This window comes from Podarcis gaigeae, assembly GCF_964106915.1.
Source record: "Podarcis gaigeae genome assembly, chromosome: 12".
Taxonomy (NCBI): Eukaryota; Metazoa; Chordata; class Lepidosauria; order Squamata; family Lacertidae; genus Podarcis; species Podarcis gaigeae.
In genome coordinates, this window is record NC_139688.1 from 22612354 (window position 1) to 22626765 (window position 14412).

Here is a 14412-nt window from a genome sequence, read left to right on the forward strand (position 1 = left end):
AATGAGATCCATTTCCTTAATGCAATACATTCTTTTTTAAAATAAAAAACCCCTATAAAACTGAAGCAAGCAATCTGCCCATCCTGAGACATTGCAAGAGATTTCATTGCTACGCACACAAGCATGTGTATGAACGAATTACTTAAAAATTATAAAGCCAACCCAATCTAGAGAGGTATATCTAGGTTTATCTGCTTATTGGAGTGCATAGAAAGTGTACCTGACAATTGAAAGTAATGCTACTCAACCACCCTTATGAGTTTGAATAGTTAGTCCCAGATGAACATTGTGGATTATATGTTAATTCAATCAGCTGTTTTAAATAATCCTGGACCACATTTCTTCAAAAACCCAGTTTAGTTACAGAATAATTCTTTTTCAAGGCAGAGAAGATTCTTAGAAGTAGCTGTCATTATGCCTCAATCCTGACTTGGATAGTTCAGTTTCCCTGAACTCATTCCATCCCTGGCTTGGCTGCCAAGACAACTGACAAGGATCCTAATTATTTTCAATTGCATTAAGTCTTAGTCACGCAACCGTCCACTAGTATCATAAGCCAATGCCCACATCTCATTCTAAATAGCTTGCTGAACTGGATGATGGCTTTCATCCACTGTCAGTCTTCTGCAAGAAACTAAAGAGCTTTCCATTCCATTATCAGCATCAGTATCTACCTCTTCCCATCTCCACCAACCCTTACATTCATGTCAAGTGAGCAGAATCTGGTACACTTCACAAAAAAATATTTATTGGTTTAAAAACCTGAAGCCACCACTCAGCCATCAGGAAAAGCACAAGCCAACAAGCCAACTCTACTGAATTCTATAAGACAACCTTCAGTTGACTATATGCTATCTTCTTCTTTGGCGACCACTCGTAGCCGAGCGAGATTGTCTTCCATGAACACGGTCTTAACAATGAGTCTGTAAGTGACAGAGGAGGCCAATTCTGGATCCACACATCCTTCCACAGTGGGGACACAGGTTTCTGGGTGGGAGTTGACATCCTTCACTTGATAAGACAGGCTAACAAGTAAACTCAATCTAGCAAAAGAAGCTTTCTGCAACACAGTCATACAGCCAGCTATCTATGTGCGCCCATGTGGTGAGAAGTCAGCACATGGTTAAACGATGGAACTTGTTCCCACAGAAGGCGGCGATAGCCAGCAAATTGGATGGCTTTAAAATAAGATTAGACAAATTCATTGAGGACAAGGCTATTAAGGGCTACTAGCTACAGTGGCTATGTTCAACCTCCACTGCCAGAGGTGGTATGCCTCTGTATATCAGTTGTTGGGAACCAAAAGTGGGCAGAGTGCTGCTGTGCTTGTGTCCTGCTTGTAGGCATCCCACGGGCATCTGACTGGTCGGCTTGAGGACAGGATGCTGGACCAGACACGCCTTTGACCTGGTTCAGCAGGGCTCTTCCCATGTTCTTAAGTCCCTCAGACTGACCAGGTTGTATGATTTGCTAGCAACTTACAATAAGACACTAGGTTATTATTATTTTTAAGTGACACTGGAACTGAGGAAATAAGAATGGTTGTCCTTTTTTTTTTTTAATTTTTTACCATTTTATTTTAGAATAAAATAAACGAGCATTTATTTGAAACCAAATCCCCGATTCAAATCCAAACTTCCATAGCTTACATCACCGCTGATTTCTGGGTGCACTTTTTTCCCTGACCGAGTGCCCCAGATTGTATTTGTGCAAAAATCACACACATTGAGGATGAAGGGCATTTCCTTCTATTGATGCCAAAACTCAGTCTACGTTAGCTTGTTGTGCAAGTGTTGGGTCTGCCCTTTAGAACAAGGGAATGTTGTGACACATAGGAGCTATCCACGTTTCACAAAGAGTAGAATATGAATGCAGGTGTTCAATTAAATCCATAATATTTATATTCAGTACAGTGGTACCTCGGGTTAAGTACTTAATTCGTTCCGGAGGTCTGTTCTTAACCTGAAGCACCACTTTAGCTAATGGGCCTCCCGCTGCCGCCACGCCACTACTGCACAATTTCTGTTCTCATCCTGAAGCAAAGTTCTTAACCTGCGGTACTATTTCTGGGTTAGCGGAGTCTGTAACCTGAAGCATATGTAACCTGAAGAGTATATAACCCGAGGTACCACTGTATTGGTTTTGCTCTTGCCCCATACTTCACACTAGGCCTAGGCATAAACTAGGCATAAACTAGGCTTCACTTCTACATTGTAAGACCATACCAAATTTTTAAATTGCCTTTACTTGAAATAAGGAATGTACAAGTGGATCCACAATGCTGAAAAGAGCAAGTTGCATGCCTAGGGCCTCTGCTAACCTTAAAAGGGCCTAAAAGACAGACAGATGGGATACCTTAACTCCCTAACATTAGTTAAAGTCACAGAATGTTGGTGCTGACCTTTAAAGCCCTAAACGGCCTCGGACCAGTATACCTGAAGGAGCATCTCCACCCCCATCGTTCAGCCCGGACACTGAGGTCCAGCTCCAAGGGCCTTCTAGCGGTATCTCACTGTGAGAAGTGAGGTTACAGAGAACCAGGCAGAGGGCCTTCTGGTTGTGGCGCCCGTCCTGTGGAATTGCCTCCCATCAGATGTCAAAGAAATAAACAACTGTCGGACTTTTAGAAGACATCTGAAGGCAGCCCTGTTTAGGGAAGCTTTTAATATTTGAAGAATTATTGTATTTTAATATTTTGCTGTAAGCCACCCAGAATGGCAGGGGAAACCTAGCCAGATGGACGGGGTATAAATTCTCACCACTGTGTATATGACTGTAGCCAGTCTTTGTTTTAAGTATGGGAGTGAAATACATGTTATGCTCTCTCTAAGCATCTCCAATATAAAATATTATCCATTAGTCATGGAATTCAGGAACATCTAAATGACAGCTCTGAAGGCTTGCAGGACTAATGAATGCTCGTTCTTCCCTTTCCAACCTATTTTAGTGGCAACAGACTCACTCCATACAGCGATGGCAGAATGGCTTCTCCCACAGTCCACTGTAGTCACTGAAGTCTCCTAATTTACACCTATGAAAAGCATGGAGTGTGTCCCCAAAAGGGGTCAGTCTTTATTGGGAAAGGAAAGTAACATGGGCACCTAACCAGCAGAAACTGGAAAGAAACCAATGCTTCATTTTGTGACTTTGAACAAGTTGAGCAGACGACCTTCACTTACTCTCATTGTGGACTGAATAGAAAACAGCAAAATGCATGCAAAGGGACATCATTTTCCCTTGTACCAGTCCCATCAGCAGCCTAATTCTTCCCAAAGCAGGAAACATTGTTAAGTGAAAATAGTGCCATACATTAACCTGTTGCTACGCAACACCAGGGCTTGTATATTTCTTATGGGGAGCTGGAGAAAATTGGACTCTTGATCCTGAGTGACTACTATTACCCCTTTATATCTCCACTGTATGATTTGAATTAAAACTTGCTGAAGAGCAGGAGAGGTTATAGGCTTATTGGCAGCCTGGTTTTAGAATCTGGGCACTGCTCCAATGTAATTCCTCCGTTTAATATTTAATTGGTTTCTGAACATGACCTATCCTTTAATTTGAAGAGAAACCATCCAAATCTTTCAACAGCCTAAATAAGAATCATTTCACTCCAGAATTGCTCTCACAATATTAGCCATATCTTGCAGATAAATTACATTTTATGGTTATAGATGTTAGCATACACAACAGAGACGTGACAGAGAGAATTAGAATTAAGTGCAGAAGATGTGACGTCCAGAATAGGATAGAACATAACATCTCATTATAATGAAGAAAAATACTCTTATTCTGCAAGGACAAGCAACAGCTTTTATAGTTGGAATTAGCAGATAAAGGCAAGGCAATAATCTCAACAAACATCTGTACTCAACGTGTGGGGAAACCTTCCTCACCACTTTGCAGGATAATAGAACTCGTCAGGCTTTAAAGCAAGGCAAAGGGACCTTTTTAAGGCCAGGGGCCACATTCCCATCTGGACAACCTTCTGAGGGCCACATGCCACTCAGAGGCAAAAACCAGGCAAACACACTCAAAGATGGTATGAGTGTGGGCACTGGTGGTGGATGTAAACTGGACAGAACCCCAAGGGCTACATGGGGCATGGAGGTCCACATTTGGCCTCTGTGACTGAGGTTCCCCCGCCGTTGCCTTAAAGTATATAAGATGGGGAGTTCACCCTAGAGTTTAGTTGGAATCTCCTTTCTTGTAACTTAAATCCATTGGTTTGGGTCTTACCCACAAACAGGAGAAAACAAGCTTGTTCATTTCCCACGTGACAGCCCTTTAGATAGTTGAAGAATGCTATCATGTATCTTCCCAGACTCCTCTTTTCCAGGCTAAACATACCCAAGCCCCTCAACCATTCCTGGTTTCCAGACCCCTGATCATCTTGGTCACCCTTCTCTGCACACGTTCCAGCTTGTCAATATCCCTTTTAAATTGTGGTGTCCAGAACTGGACACAGGACTCCAAGTATGGTTTGACCAAGGCAGAATAGAGCAGTACTGTTGCTTCTCTTCATATATCCCACCTTCTTCTCTGTGGAGCTGAAGGTAGTGTACATTGTTCTCTCCCTCGTTTAAGCCCTACAACAACCTTGTGAGGTAGGTTAAGTTTAGAGGCAGTGACTGACCCCAGGTCACCCAGTGAGCTTCATGCAAGTGGTGATTTGAGCCCTGGTCTCCAAGGTCCTAGTCCAATACTTTAACCAGTACACAACACTGGCTGCAAGAAAAATAAGGCAGACCACTCCCAGGAAGCAAACACGCAAGCTTCAGATTTGCATGGCTAATTAACTTCAGCTTTCACTTTGCACCAATTTTGGTTATTCCATTTGCAAAGGACAACTCCATGGACTAGCCTTGTACTGAGCCCAATTAAACTGGGATTGTTCTGGGCAACAGCAAGTTAAACACATTCTACAAATGCATCTAGCAACCAGAAATCATGCCTAATGGTTCTGAAGTCAGACAAACATTCTCAAGTATTTCCTGGAGTCAAATTTTTGAACCAAACGGTTCAGGGAGAGAGTTTACTGAATAAGCAAAGGTGATTTATTACCTTGATTCAATGCCCTTTTAAAATATTAACCTATGTATTTATTTTTAATGTAACAGAATGCTGAAAAGGAAAAAACTTGATTTTGGCGCTGCTTTCATTACCTTGCAATAAACACAGACCTCTCAAATAGGACATAGTCCAGCAAGCACTTCATAAAAAGGTGATGTACATTTCTAATATTGTTTAGACTAATTGCACTGAATCTGGACTCTTTCAAGGGCAGCAATAAATATCCTTCTATATGCTTTTTAAAATCATTTCTACTTACTTGCAGACTATTAACTAAGGGATCTTGATAGTTCAGCAGCCCCTGACTTAGCTGTAATTTCAGTCCCTGACTTAGCTATGTAGTTTACTCCCATGCCTTATTTATCACTGGTCTATAGCTTGCTTTGTTTACATGCCTCACATTAATTTTATTTTCTGCGCTGCAGATTTTGTTGTCTGCTTATATATTAATTTTTGTTACCATCCACTTTTATACTGCGCTATATGGGTACGGGGTGTAAAAAAAAAAGTTTACAAATAATGAAGTTTTTTAAATGAAACAGGAGTCCAATTCAGGGAAGATGTTGTCTTTTCATACTGAAACAAGAGCATAGGAATGGACTACCTTTTCAAATGGTTTTCTGTATCAGCCCCTAAACAGTCATTTCCTCCGACAATGAAGTTTGGTATCAAGAGCCTATTGATATGGGAGCAAAGAAGGATCATCCAAATAATTTCTACATTCTTGTGGGACTCCCTAATTATATGGGTGTGCAAAATAAAATCTGCAACCACCAACCTCGCAAAGATGTGCCGTATGTACAGAAGGGGGTGGAAACAGACTGACTTGCTCAAACCCTGAAGAGCTTACAGTAGCTGTTCTGGAAAATTGTGAGAATTTGGGTGGAGGTTTTTTAAAAAAATCCACTAAAACTGCTTCAAGAAGAAGAAAAATGTTTTCCTTCTGCACTCTACGAAACTAAACCACCACCCAGCTATATAGCAATAAAAGTATTCCAAACATGAACCTTCTAGCAGAGCTAAGAATCCAGATGTTGGACACCCAGATGTTGCTGGCCTACAACACCCACATCCTTGACAACTGGCCATGCTGGCTGATTGATATTTGAATCCAAGAACATCTGGAGGGCCAGTGATTCCCCACCCTGCTGTAGTGCTATATAGGACAGCACAGGCATGTCTCAAAAGGGGGGGGTGAGAAAAGGGGGGTCCTTCCCCAATACTAAACCATCTTTTCCCAAAATGTTTGAACATGGCTCTGGTTAGGATTCCTCCTTTTAACTGCAGGATAAGGTTTGAAGGAAGCAAAAGCTCACTAAATCAGTTTCATTTGACCATTTAGGCTTATTCACATGTTACCCTGAACCCATGTACAAGCTGTCTCTACCCATGTGCATGTGTCTGTGTAAAAGACTGTACACCGGCTTTGAACAACTACTGGGTACCCAGATTGTTTGCCCACTGAGCGTTACATGTGAATTAACTGTGCATGTTTACAGCTTAACAATTTGTGTACACAGGTTGCACACTCATTGAATGTCATGTGTGAACACCTCTTTTGTTGATTCAATACTAAGGAGGAGTTGGGGGTTTTTTACATGTACCAAAAGGGTGGTATTAAATATTCTAAGAGCTTCCGAATCAATGAAATTGTATTTCAAAGGCATATCAAGCAACTGCTTCCATGAAATTTAATACACCAGCACCGTATGCTACAATTTAATTTTCCTAGACTTCCTAGTTTTTATGTATTTATTTTGTTTCCATCCAGCATCTCTCTCCAAAACCGTTTGTTTGTTTTTTATTTGGCAATGCTTTCATCATGGTACCAGGGAAGGCAAAATCCTGAGCAATCCAAGAGATTGTCACTATAACTGTTAGGGATTAGGAAAATTAAATCTGACAGTCTCAAAACAGTTTTCTTTGTTTAATATCTTAGAACTTTGCTCCTATGTCCAGGATGACAACTTGAGTTAGCACAGATGAAGGAAGAGGTCTCTTTCCCCCATCCCAAAATAGATTTATTTAAACTTCTTTAAACTGCCAGAGGCTGGGAATAGGAGGATAGAAAGCAATAAAGCAATCATTGACTGCCTCAAAGTGTCTAGAAGTTTGTTAGCTGATGGAGGACTGTTTGCCACAGAGTGACGGCTGCTAACTGATTGATGAAAAACTACAACCACAGGAAGAAATGGGCACCACCCAGGTATAAAAGAAGATTTTTTTTCTCCTGTCCCTAAAAACAACAAGAAGGGAAGGGGAGGAATTAACCTTTTCATTGGGTTGACAGATGGCTTCTCAAATAATATATATCTCAATATATATCTTTTTTATTCATAGATATAATTTTTAACCTGCCTTTCATCAAGGAAATCCCAAGGCAATCTACGCATGTAGATGAAAAGAAACAAATACAATGGTACCTTGCTTCCCAAACAGCTTGGCTCCCAAACAAATTGGCCCCCAAACACCACAAACCCAGAAGTAAATGGTTTGCGAACATTTTTTGGAAGCTGAACGTCCGTTTCGGCTGTCAACATTGTTTCCGGAGCCAATCAGCCAATCAGAAGCCACGCCCTGGTTTGTGACTGTTTTGGAAGTCGAATGGACTTCCAGAATGGATTGTGTTTGGGAACCAAGGTACCACTGTAAAAACATTAGTATATCAAGTGAAGAGTCAGAGCCCAGGCGCCAATAGGACATCAACACAGAATCCAGGAAACAGTCCCCAAAGCCTCCACAGCAGATGAACTGGGACTGCCACAAATAATCCCCCATACTTGGAACAAACAGACTGAACTAAAAAAACTTGAACACCTCTCACAAGCTGTGGGGGAAGGAAGTGATCCTGTGACCCAAGCATAACAAGGGGGGAATGGTACCGGACAGTGGAGCACAACAATGGAGCACAGATGGAAGACCTGATGAAGGCAACTGCAGCGACTAGTACAAACATAAGAACTGAGATGAAAGAGGAAACCTAGAAAGGAAGCAAACGATGCCAAGAATTTCCCCATTGATACCCATACAGGGCTACCCGGAATTTCACACAAAAGATAAGACAAATAAACGAAACATCATTTCTCCAGAATAATCAGAGATTATTATAAACACATCCAATCCATTCCAAGAGGGATGTGGAGAAACCAATTCCAAATTATTGGACTCACCACTTGGCTTATGAGGTACCAGGTTCATACTTTTATCAGACAGCACTGCATCAAAGATCAAGGAACCAGAGATTTAACCTTCACTTTGAAAGATTATTGATGGAAATAATGTGGTATTCTCCAGGTGTTTTGGACTATGACTTTTGTCAGCCCTTGCCACCATGGCCAGTATCCATCAGCAATAGAATTTTTCTGGAACATTCTATATGGCTTGTTTGCACACTCAACCAGCATTGCTTCGGCAAGTTTGTGATCAAAGAAGAGGCAAGATGGAATACAGCAAGAATTTCACCCCTGTGTGCTGGAGCCTATTTAAGGAACATTTAGCTGCTGTTCTTCATTCACTATGAATTCTTTGTACACCCAAGTGTCAATTTCAATGAAGTTACTGTTTCAATGAAATGGGGAGGTAGAGGGCAATGAGGAGGAAACCCAAATAGCATAGTGTTCACATTGTTTTGATGGACTAGCTGTTTTCATTTCTCATTTTCTGAGGAAAACTGCACACAGATGCACCCACTATTCAGCATTTTTGTTAGATTTCCTCTTGTCACTGATTCTGTCTATAATGCTAAAACAGAATTAAGGGTTTATGTTTAGTATATGGACCCATACACTCCCCTCTCTCCTTCCAGTCTGGCAGTCAAGATGACTGGAATTGGCCACTTCCATTCTCAGCTATGTTTGAATTGGGAAGTAAGGCTGGTGTTAACCATAGTTTATTTTAACAAGTCAAGATTCTGGACTACGATTTGATGTCAGCCTGTTTCAATAAACCACACTTTGTCAAGGTTCAGTAATATCAAGAAACCATGAATAGTGGGGGGGGGGGGACACCCAAATGCTTTCAATCTTCTCCATGTGGCTGCACCAGAGGAGGAGAAGGGAGCACACAAGCTTGATCTCTGTAGATGTAAAACTAAACTATGGTTTACCATTATATGGTCTTTGCTGTCTGCCTAAAGTAGCCTAAGTAACAGCTTTTTTAATCTTGCAGAAAGATGCTTCAACTATCATTCAGTAACCTGAATGAGTTGGTCAGTAAAGATATGCTTGACAGTATGGTTCCAAGAGCAAAATTTAGGCAGAAATGTCAAGAACACAACACTGCTGAGACAAAAAAGCAAAATAGGTAGTCTCAGATGGCAGGGGTGGTTGCTCTTGTACAGGTTTTATTTGGTGCTAAAAACTATTTACAGTGCAGAACCCCAAAGTTCATGTCTGCCTCAATCGCTAGCAGAATCCGGGAGTGGCTTTTTCCGGTTTTGTCTCCAACATAAGAACTTCGTCACCCCCAGCCTTTTTCTTCCTTCTTTGCGCTTTAACTCTCTGCGCAAGGTGGGCAACGGAAGAGGCGTGCTTCCCTCCTGGCCGGCTTGACCAGGAGTGGTGCTGGGGCTCCCGGAAGCATCCCCTGATCCCTTTCCCTCTTCCTCACTGGAGGTGTGGCTTTCCCCACCGCGGGAAGAGGAACTGCTTTGCAAGACTTTTGGAGGATCCCTGGATCCCAACGGCCCCTCTACCTCCCTTCCCTGTTCCGATGGCAGTTCCCTGGCATCCAGCATGATGCAAAACAAGAGATCCTAAAATTCCTTGAAAGTTACAAGAGCACTGTGGTGGTATATCATCACCACTCTCTTGTCTCTTGGAAGCAGTTAAAGAATAGAGGACAATACTTTTCCTCCTCATTTGTCCATTACTCTAGGGCCCATAATTATTTAGGCACAAAATAAAGGTAAAGGTAAAGGTACCCCTGACCATTAGGTCCAGTCGTGACCGACTCTGGGGTTGTGCGCTCATCTCACTCTATAGGCCGAGGTACCCGGCATTTGTCCGCAGACAGCTTCCGGGTCATGTGGCCAGCATGACTAAGCCGCTTCTGGCGAACCAGAGCAGCGCACTGAAACGCCGTTTACCTTCCCGCTGGAGTGGTACCTATTTATCTACTTGCACTTTGACGTGCTTTTGAACTGCTAGGTTGGCAGGAGGCACAAAATACTGGATCCATTTATCTGGGCATGTAGTTGCATGATGAACATTGCAGATGGCTAGAGGAGGGGGCTAAGTATGCGCATCCCACACACAGCACCATTCAGCCTGACCTGCAATCATAAGATGGCAAAATGCAGCTCAGTATATGTCATGGCAAGCTTAAGTCTCTTCCTCGCTTTCCTTCAGATAAAGGACGTGCACGAAGACAGAATATTTCATTCTACAACAATCACGACAACTGGCTACTAGTTAGGAGCCAGTTCTAATTTGAATCTGTTTACTAACCAAATATCTAAAAATTGCTCACTTCTTCTTCTCTTTGTTACAGAAACTGTCCACCTACGCCTACATTTCATTTCCTGTTCTTTAGTAAATTACCAGCTGATCCCAGAACAGCTAAAACATTCAGATTCCAGATCATGTGAAACCTACGTAATTAGGCTTTTCTTTCCTTGCATCTTAGGGAAGCTACCTTACACAAAGTCAGACCGCTGGTTCACGTAGCTCAGGAATAACTGGCAGTGGCCCTCTAGGGTTTCAAAAAGCAGGATTTTTTTCCAGCCTTACCTGGAGATGCCAGGGGTTGAATTTAGGACCATCTGCATGCAAATTCTAAGTTCTACCACTGAGCTGTGGAACTTCCCCTGGCACAACACACAGAGGCTGAGGGGCAGAAAGCTATGCAATGGCAGGGGCAGAAGCACGGCCCTGCCAGCTCTCCAATGCATGAAGCCCATTCACGTGGACAACACATGAAGGATTATTATTATATGCTGCCTTTTCCCCTAACAGGGACTCAAGGCACCTTACAGATAAAAAAAGAACAGCTAAAAACAAAGGGGTGGAAACAAAGAATTTAAAAAAAAATTAATATGGAAGGCACTTTAAATATATATAAAGATTCATTTAAAACATACAGATGTTTAGAATAAAAATAGCTCGGCACCAGCTTTTTGTCAAAAGCTTTTGAGTCCCAAGTATATAACCAACATACATACTGTCAGTCTCAAGCAATTCTGAAAACATTATTATAGAGGACTTCCTCTTTGCAGAGTAATGTCAATTCGTTCTCAAAAATGCTTGCTCTTCTCATGTTTAACAATTCTAAAATTGAAGCAATACTTTCTACCAATTTACCAAAGACTGTTCAGGCCAACAGGCTTGTAATTTCCTGCATTGTTCCAATGTTTTTTTCCCCATCGGCATTACAGTGGTTACCTTCCAGTTGTCTGGTATGGAGGGTTATTTTAGTCAGAAGCTTTAAAAAGTAAAATTTTTCTGCTTAGTTTCTCAAAAGACTCTGTTTGAGACTCACTCTGAAAGGGAAGAAAACATGGCACAGTATCCTTGGCCTGCACTGATCTTAAGCCAGGGAAGGCCTAGCTGCTTGCATCCAATCTAAGACGTCAGTTTTGCATTGTCACAATTGACCAGTCTGCACCTTTCTGAAGCTCAGTCTTTTCGGGACACATCTTGCGCTTCTGATTTAGCACTACATCACCAAACAGCAAGTACAAAAGATGCAACACAGCATCAGCAGAGACCTTATAGTCCTGTCAAGACTCCAACAAAACGATACCAATGCAACTGGAACTCCTAACTGCCTGAAGAGGTAAAAGGTAAACGGTAAAGGACCCCTGACAGTTAAGTCTGGTCGCAGACGACTCGGGGTTTGCAGCACTCATCTCGCTTCACAAGCCGAGGGAGCCGGCATTTGTCTGCAGACAGTTTTTCCGGGTCATGTGGCTAGCATGACTAAGCCACTTCTGGCACAATGAAACACCAAAACCAGAACAGCACACGGAAACGCCATTTACCTTCCCACCAGAGTAGTACCTATTTATCTACTTGCACTTTTTGGGCGTGCTTTCAAACTGCTAGGTTGGCAGGAGCTGGGACCAAGCAACGGGAGCTCACCCCACCACAGGGATTCGAACCGCACAGCGGTTTAGACCACAGCGCCACCCACATCCCACCTAAAGAGGTAGAAAGCCCCAAACACTTTTTTTTTCATACACATGGCACATGTTCACACTTACCTAACTTCCCATAAGGGAACTCTGCACTCCACCCAGGTTGCCTGGTAACTCTGACATCAAGACATGATGCATGATGGGGCATCGCAAGAGAGTAGCATCGTGCTAGCTGCGATTTTGGGAGACCTAAAACAGGGGAAAGTGAGATTGCAGTCAATGTGTATAATGGTTCTTTTGTAATAGGTCATTCCAATTACAGTTGTCAGATTGTTCCATTTCAAAAATTATGCAAGTGACCTATAAGAAAGCCAAGTTCTTGCATTACATACAAAACAAGGGGCACATGTTTTCTCACTTGCATGGGGGGCGGGCTGTAAAATCAAAATACCACTCAATTTAAACCACCAGAATCACCTCAAAATTAAAAAGTAGACATAGAACCAAAAAAAAAAAAAATCACTTGAAACTATAGTTAGAAACTATTCAGGTTTCTTGCCAAAGCATCAATTAAAATCACAGTATTCCACCAGTTAGGGTACTGTAGGAGAAAAATATGCTGTAATTACTGAGAGCATCAGCAGAATTAGGATATTATTTCACATCCAAATTTCCAGATCCTATTCTTCTTAATACACTTCTTAGCTAGTTTAGCTTTCAATTCAACAACAGGAAATAGGTGCTGCAAACACATGGAGGTGATAATCGGTTATTATATTTCAGCGAGCTTTCTTGTTATAGCATTGGATTACATGGAAAAACCTGTCTCATTAAACTGTCAAGATGTAGTTACTGACTGGAGCTAGAAACTGAAAGAATACTTCTTCTATAGAGACACAGATGAATAAAGCATGGTTTGTAAGGATCATCAACAAGCTTCAAAGTAAATGTAATGGTTATATGTTCACAATTAAAATAATATATATGGAAGTATTTATTACCCTCTGGAACAGAACAAACCAAGATAGTAAAATTCAACAGCATCTCTCTACACAACAAACAATAAATTTTGAACACACACAAGAAGCATTCTGTGAATGTGCCTATTGACAAAGCTGAATGATCAAGCTGGTCTCCTGGTCATTCACAGCCTCACTCAAGAGAAAAAAATGAAAGTACGAAGTCAACATTTTAGGGATTGTTTACAGAAGAATGGGAAATCTGAGGCCCTCCAGATGTTGTTGAACTCCAAATCCCATCAGCTCAAGCCAGCATCGGTCAAGGGTCAGGGATGATGGGAACTGTTGTCTAACAATATCTGGAGAATAGGTTCCTCACCTCTTGCCTAAACTGTACTTCTCCACTTGAAAAATTATAGGTTATAATTATAGAGCACCTTACACTATAAGTATTTTGAGGCAGATGCCAATCAATATTAGAGGGCATCTCTTAATATATTGACTTTCAGTGTTTTTACCACTGTGCCCTCTCCATATCATGGAGCCACTGAAGTTAGTCAATCACAGACCATTTTATTGGGGGGGGGGCAGAAAACAAGACCAATACAGATCACATCTAAAAATATTGCATATGCAAAAATATCTAAACTAGATGGTAACCCCTGGATATGTTGTTTAAAGAATAAAAGCTCTAGCACTTTTTAAACAATATTGTTTATGATTTTAAAACACGGAAGAGACATCATTGTGGCAGAAGCATCACATCCTTTTAGAGCTCATTTGGATTCAGTGAAGCCACTGAGGAGAAGAAAAATAAGAAGGCTGCGTTTGCACATAAGAAGGTAAGCCAAGAACCTTGGCTTAGTAAACCATACCAAGTAAGAGCTGCATGCTCATGCATGCAGCCTAACTGCTTATGCTTCATCCCACCACCTTCGCACAAGCAGGTAAACCACACAGGAAGGGGACTCATGGCATTTAACAAGCTAATACTCATACACCAACGATAAAGCTTGTTTCAAGGCTGCTTGTGATCCTAGCTTGTTAGAAAGAAAGAAACAGACAAACAAACGATAACCTCTGGTCTAGATGCATCACCAAGCTACTGGCTGCCTGGGTTTGTTTATCCACTCACATAAAGGAGAAAGCAGGTCGAGCTATGCGAATGGTGTGCTTTATGAACCCAGGGTTCTTGGTTTATCATTGCCTACTAATGCAACCATAAAGTGATATTAACCAAATGTGATTTTGGAAACTTACAGATGCTTGCAGGGAGTACAAAGGAATGGAGAGAAAAGTGCCCGA

General features: G+C 41.7%; 1 protein-coding gene across 7 annotated transcripts in view; it reads right to left on the reverse strand.

The window, feature by feature from the left end:
• Positions 1-14412, reverse strand: part of KIAA1217 — a 363096-nt gene that overhangs the window by 327133 nt on the left and 21551 nt on the right. For all 7 annotated transcript variants that reach the window (XM_083704568.1, XM_083704576.1, XM_083704593.1 and 4 more), the window contains exon 2: positions 12275-12397. In XM_083704568.1, the coding sequence (XP_083560694.1) occupies positions 12275-12397 (123 nt within the window). The remainder of the gene's footprint in view (positions 1-12274; positions 12398-14412) is intronic.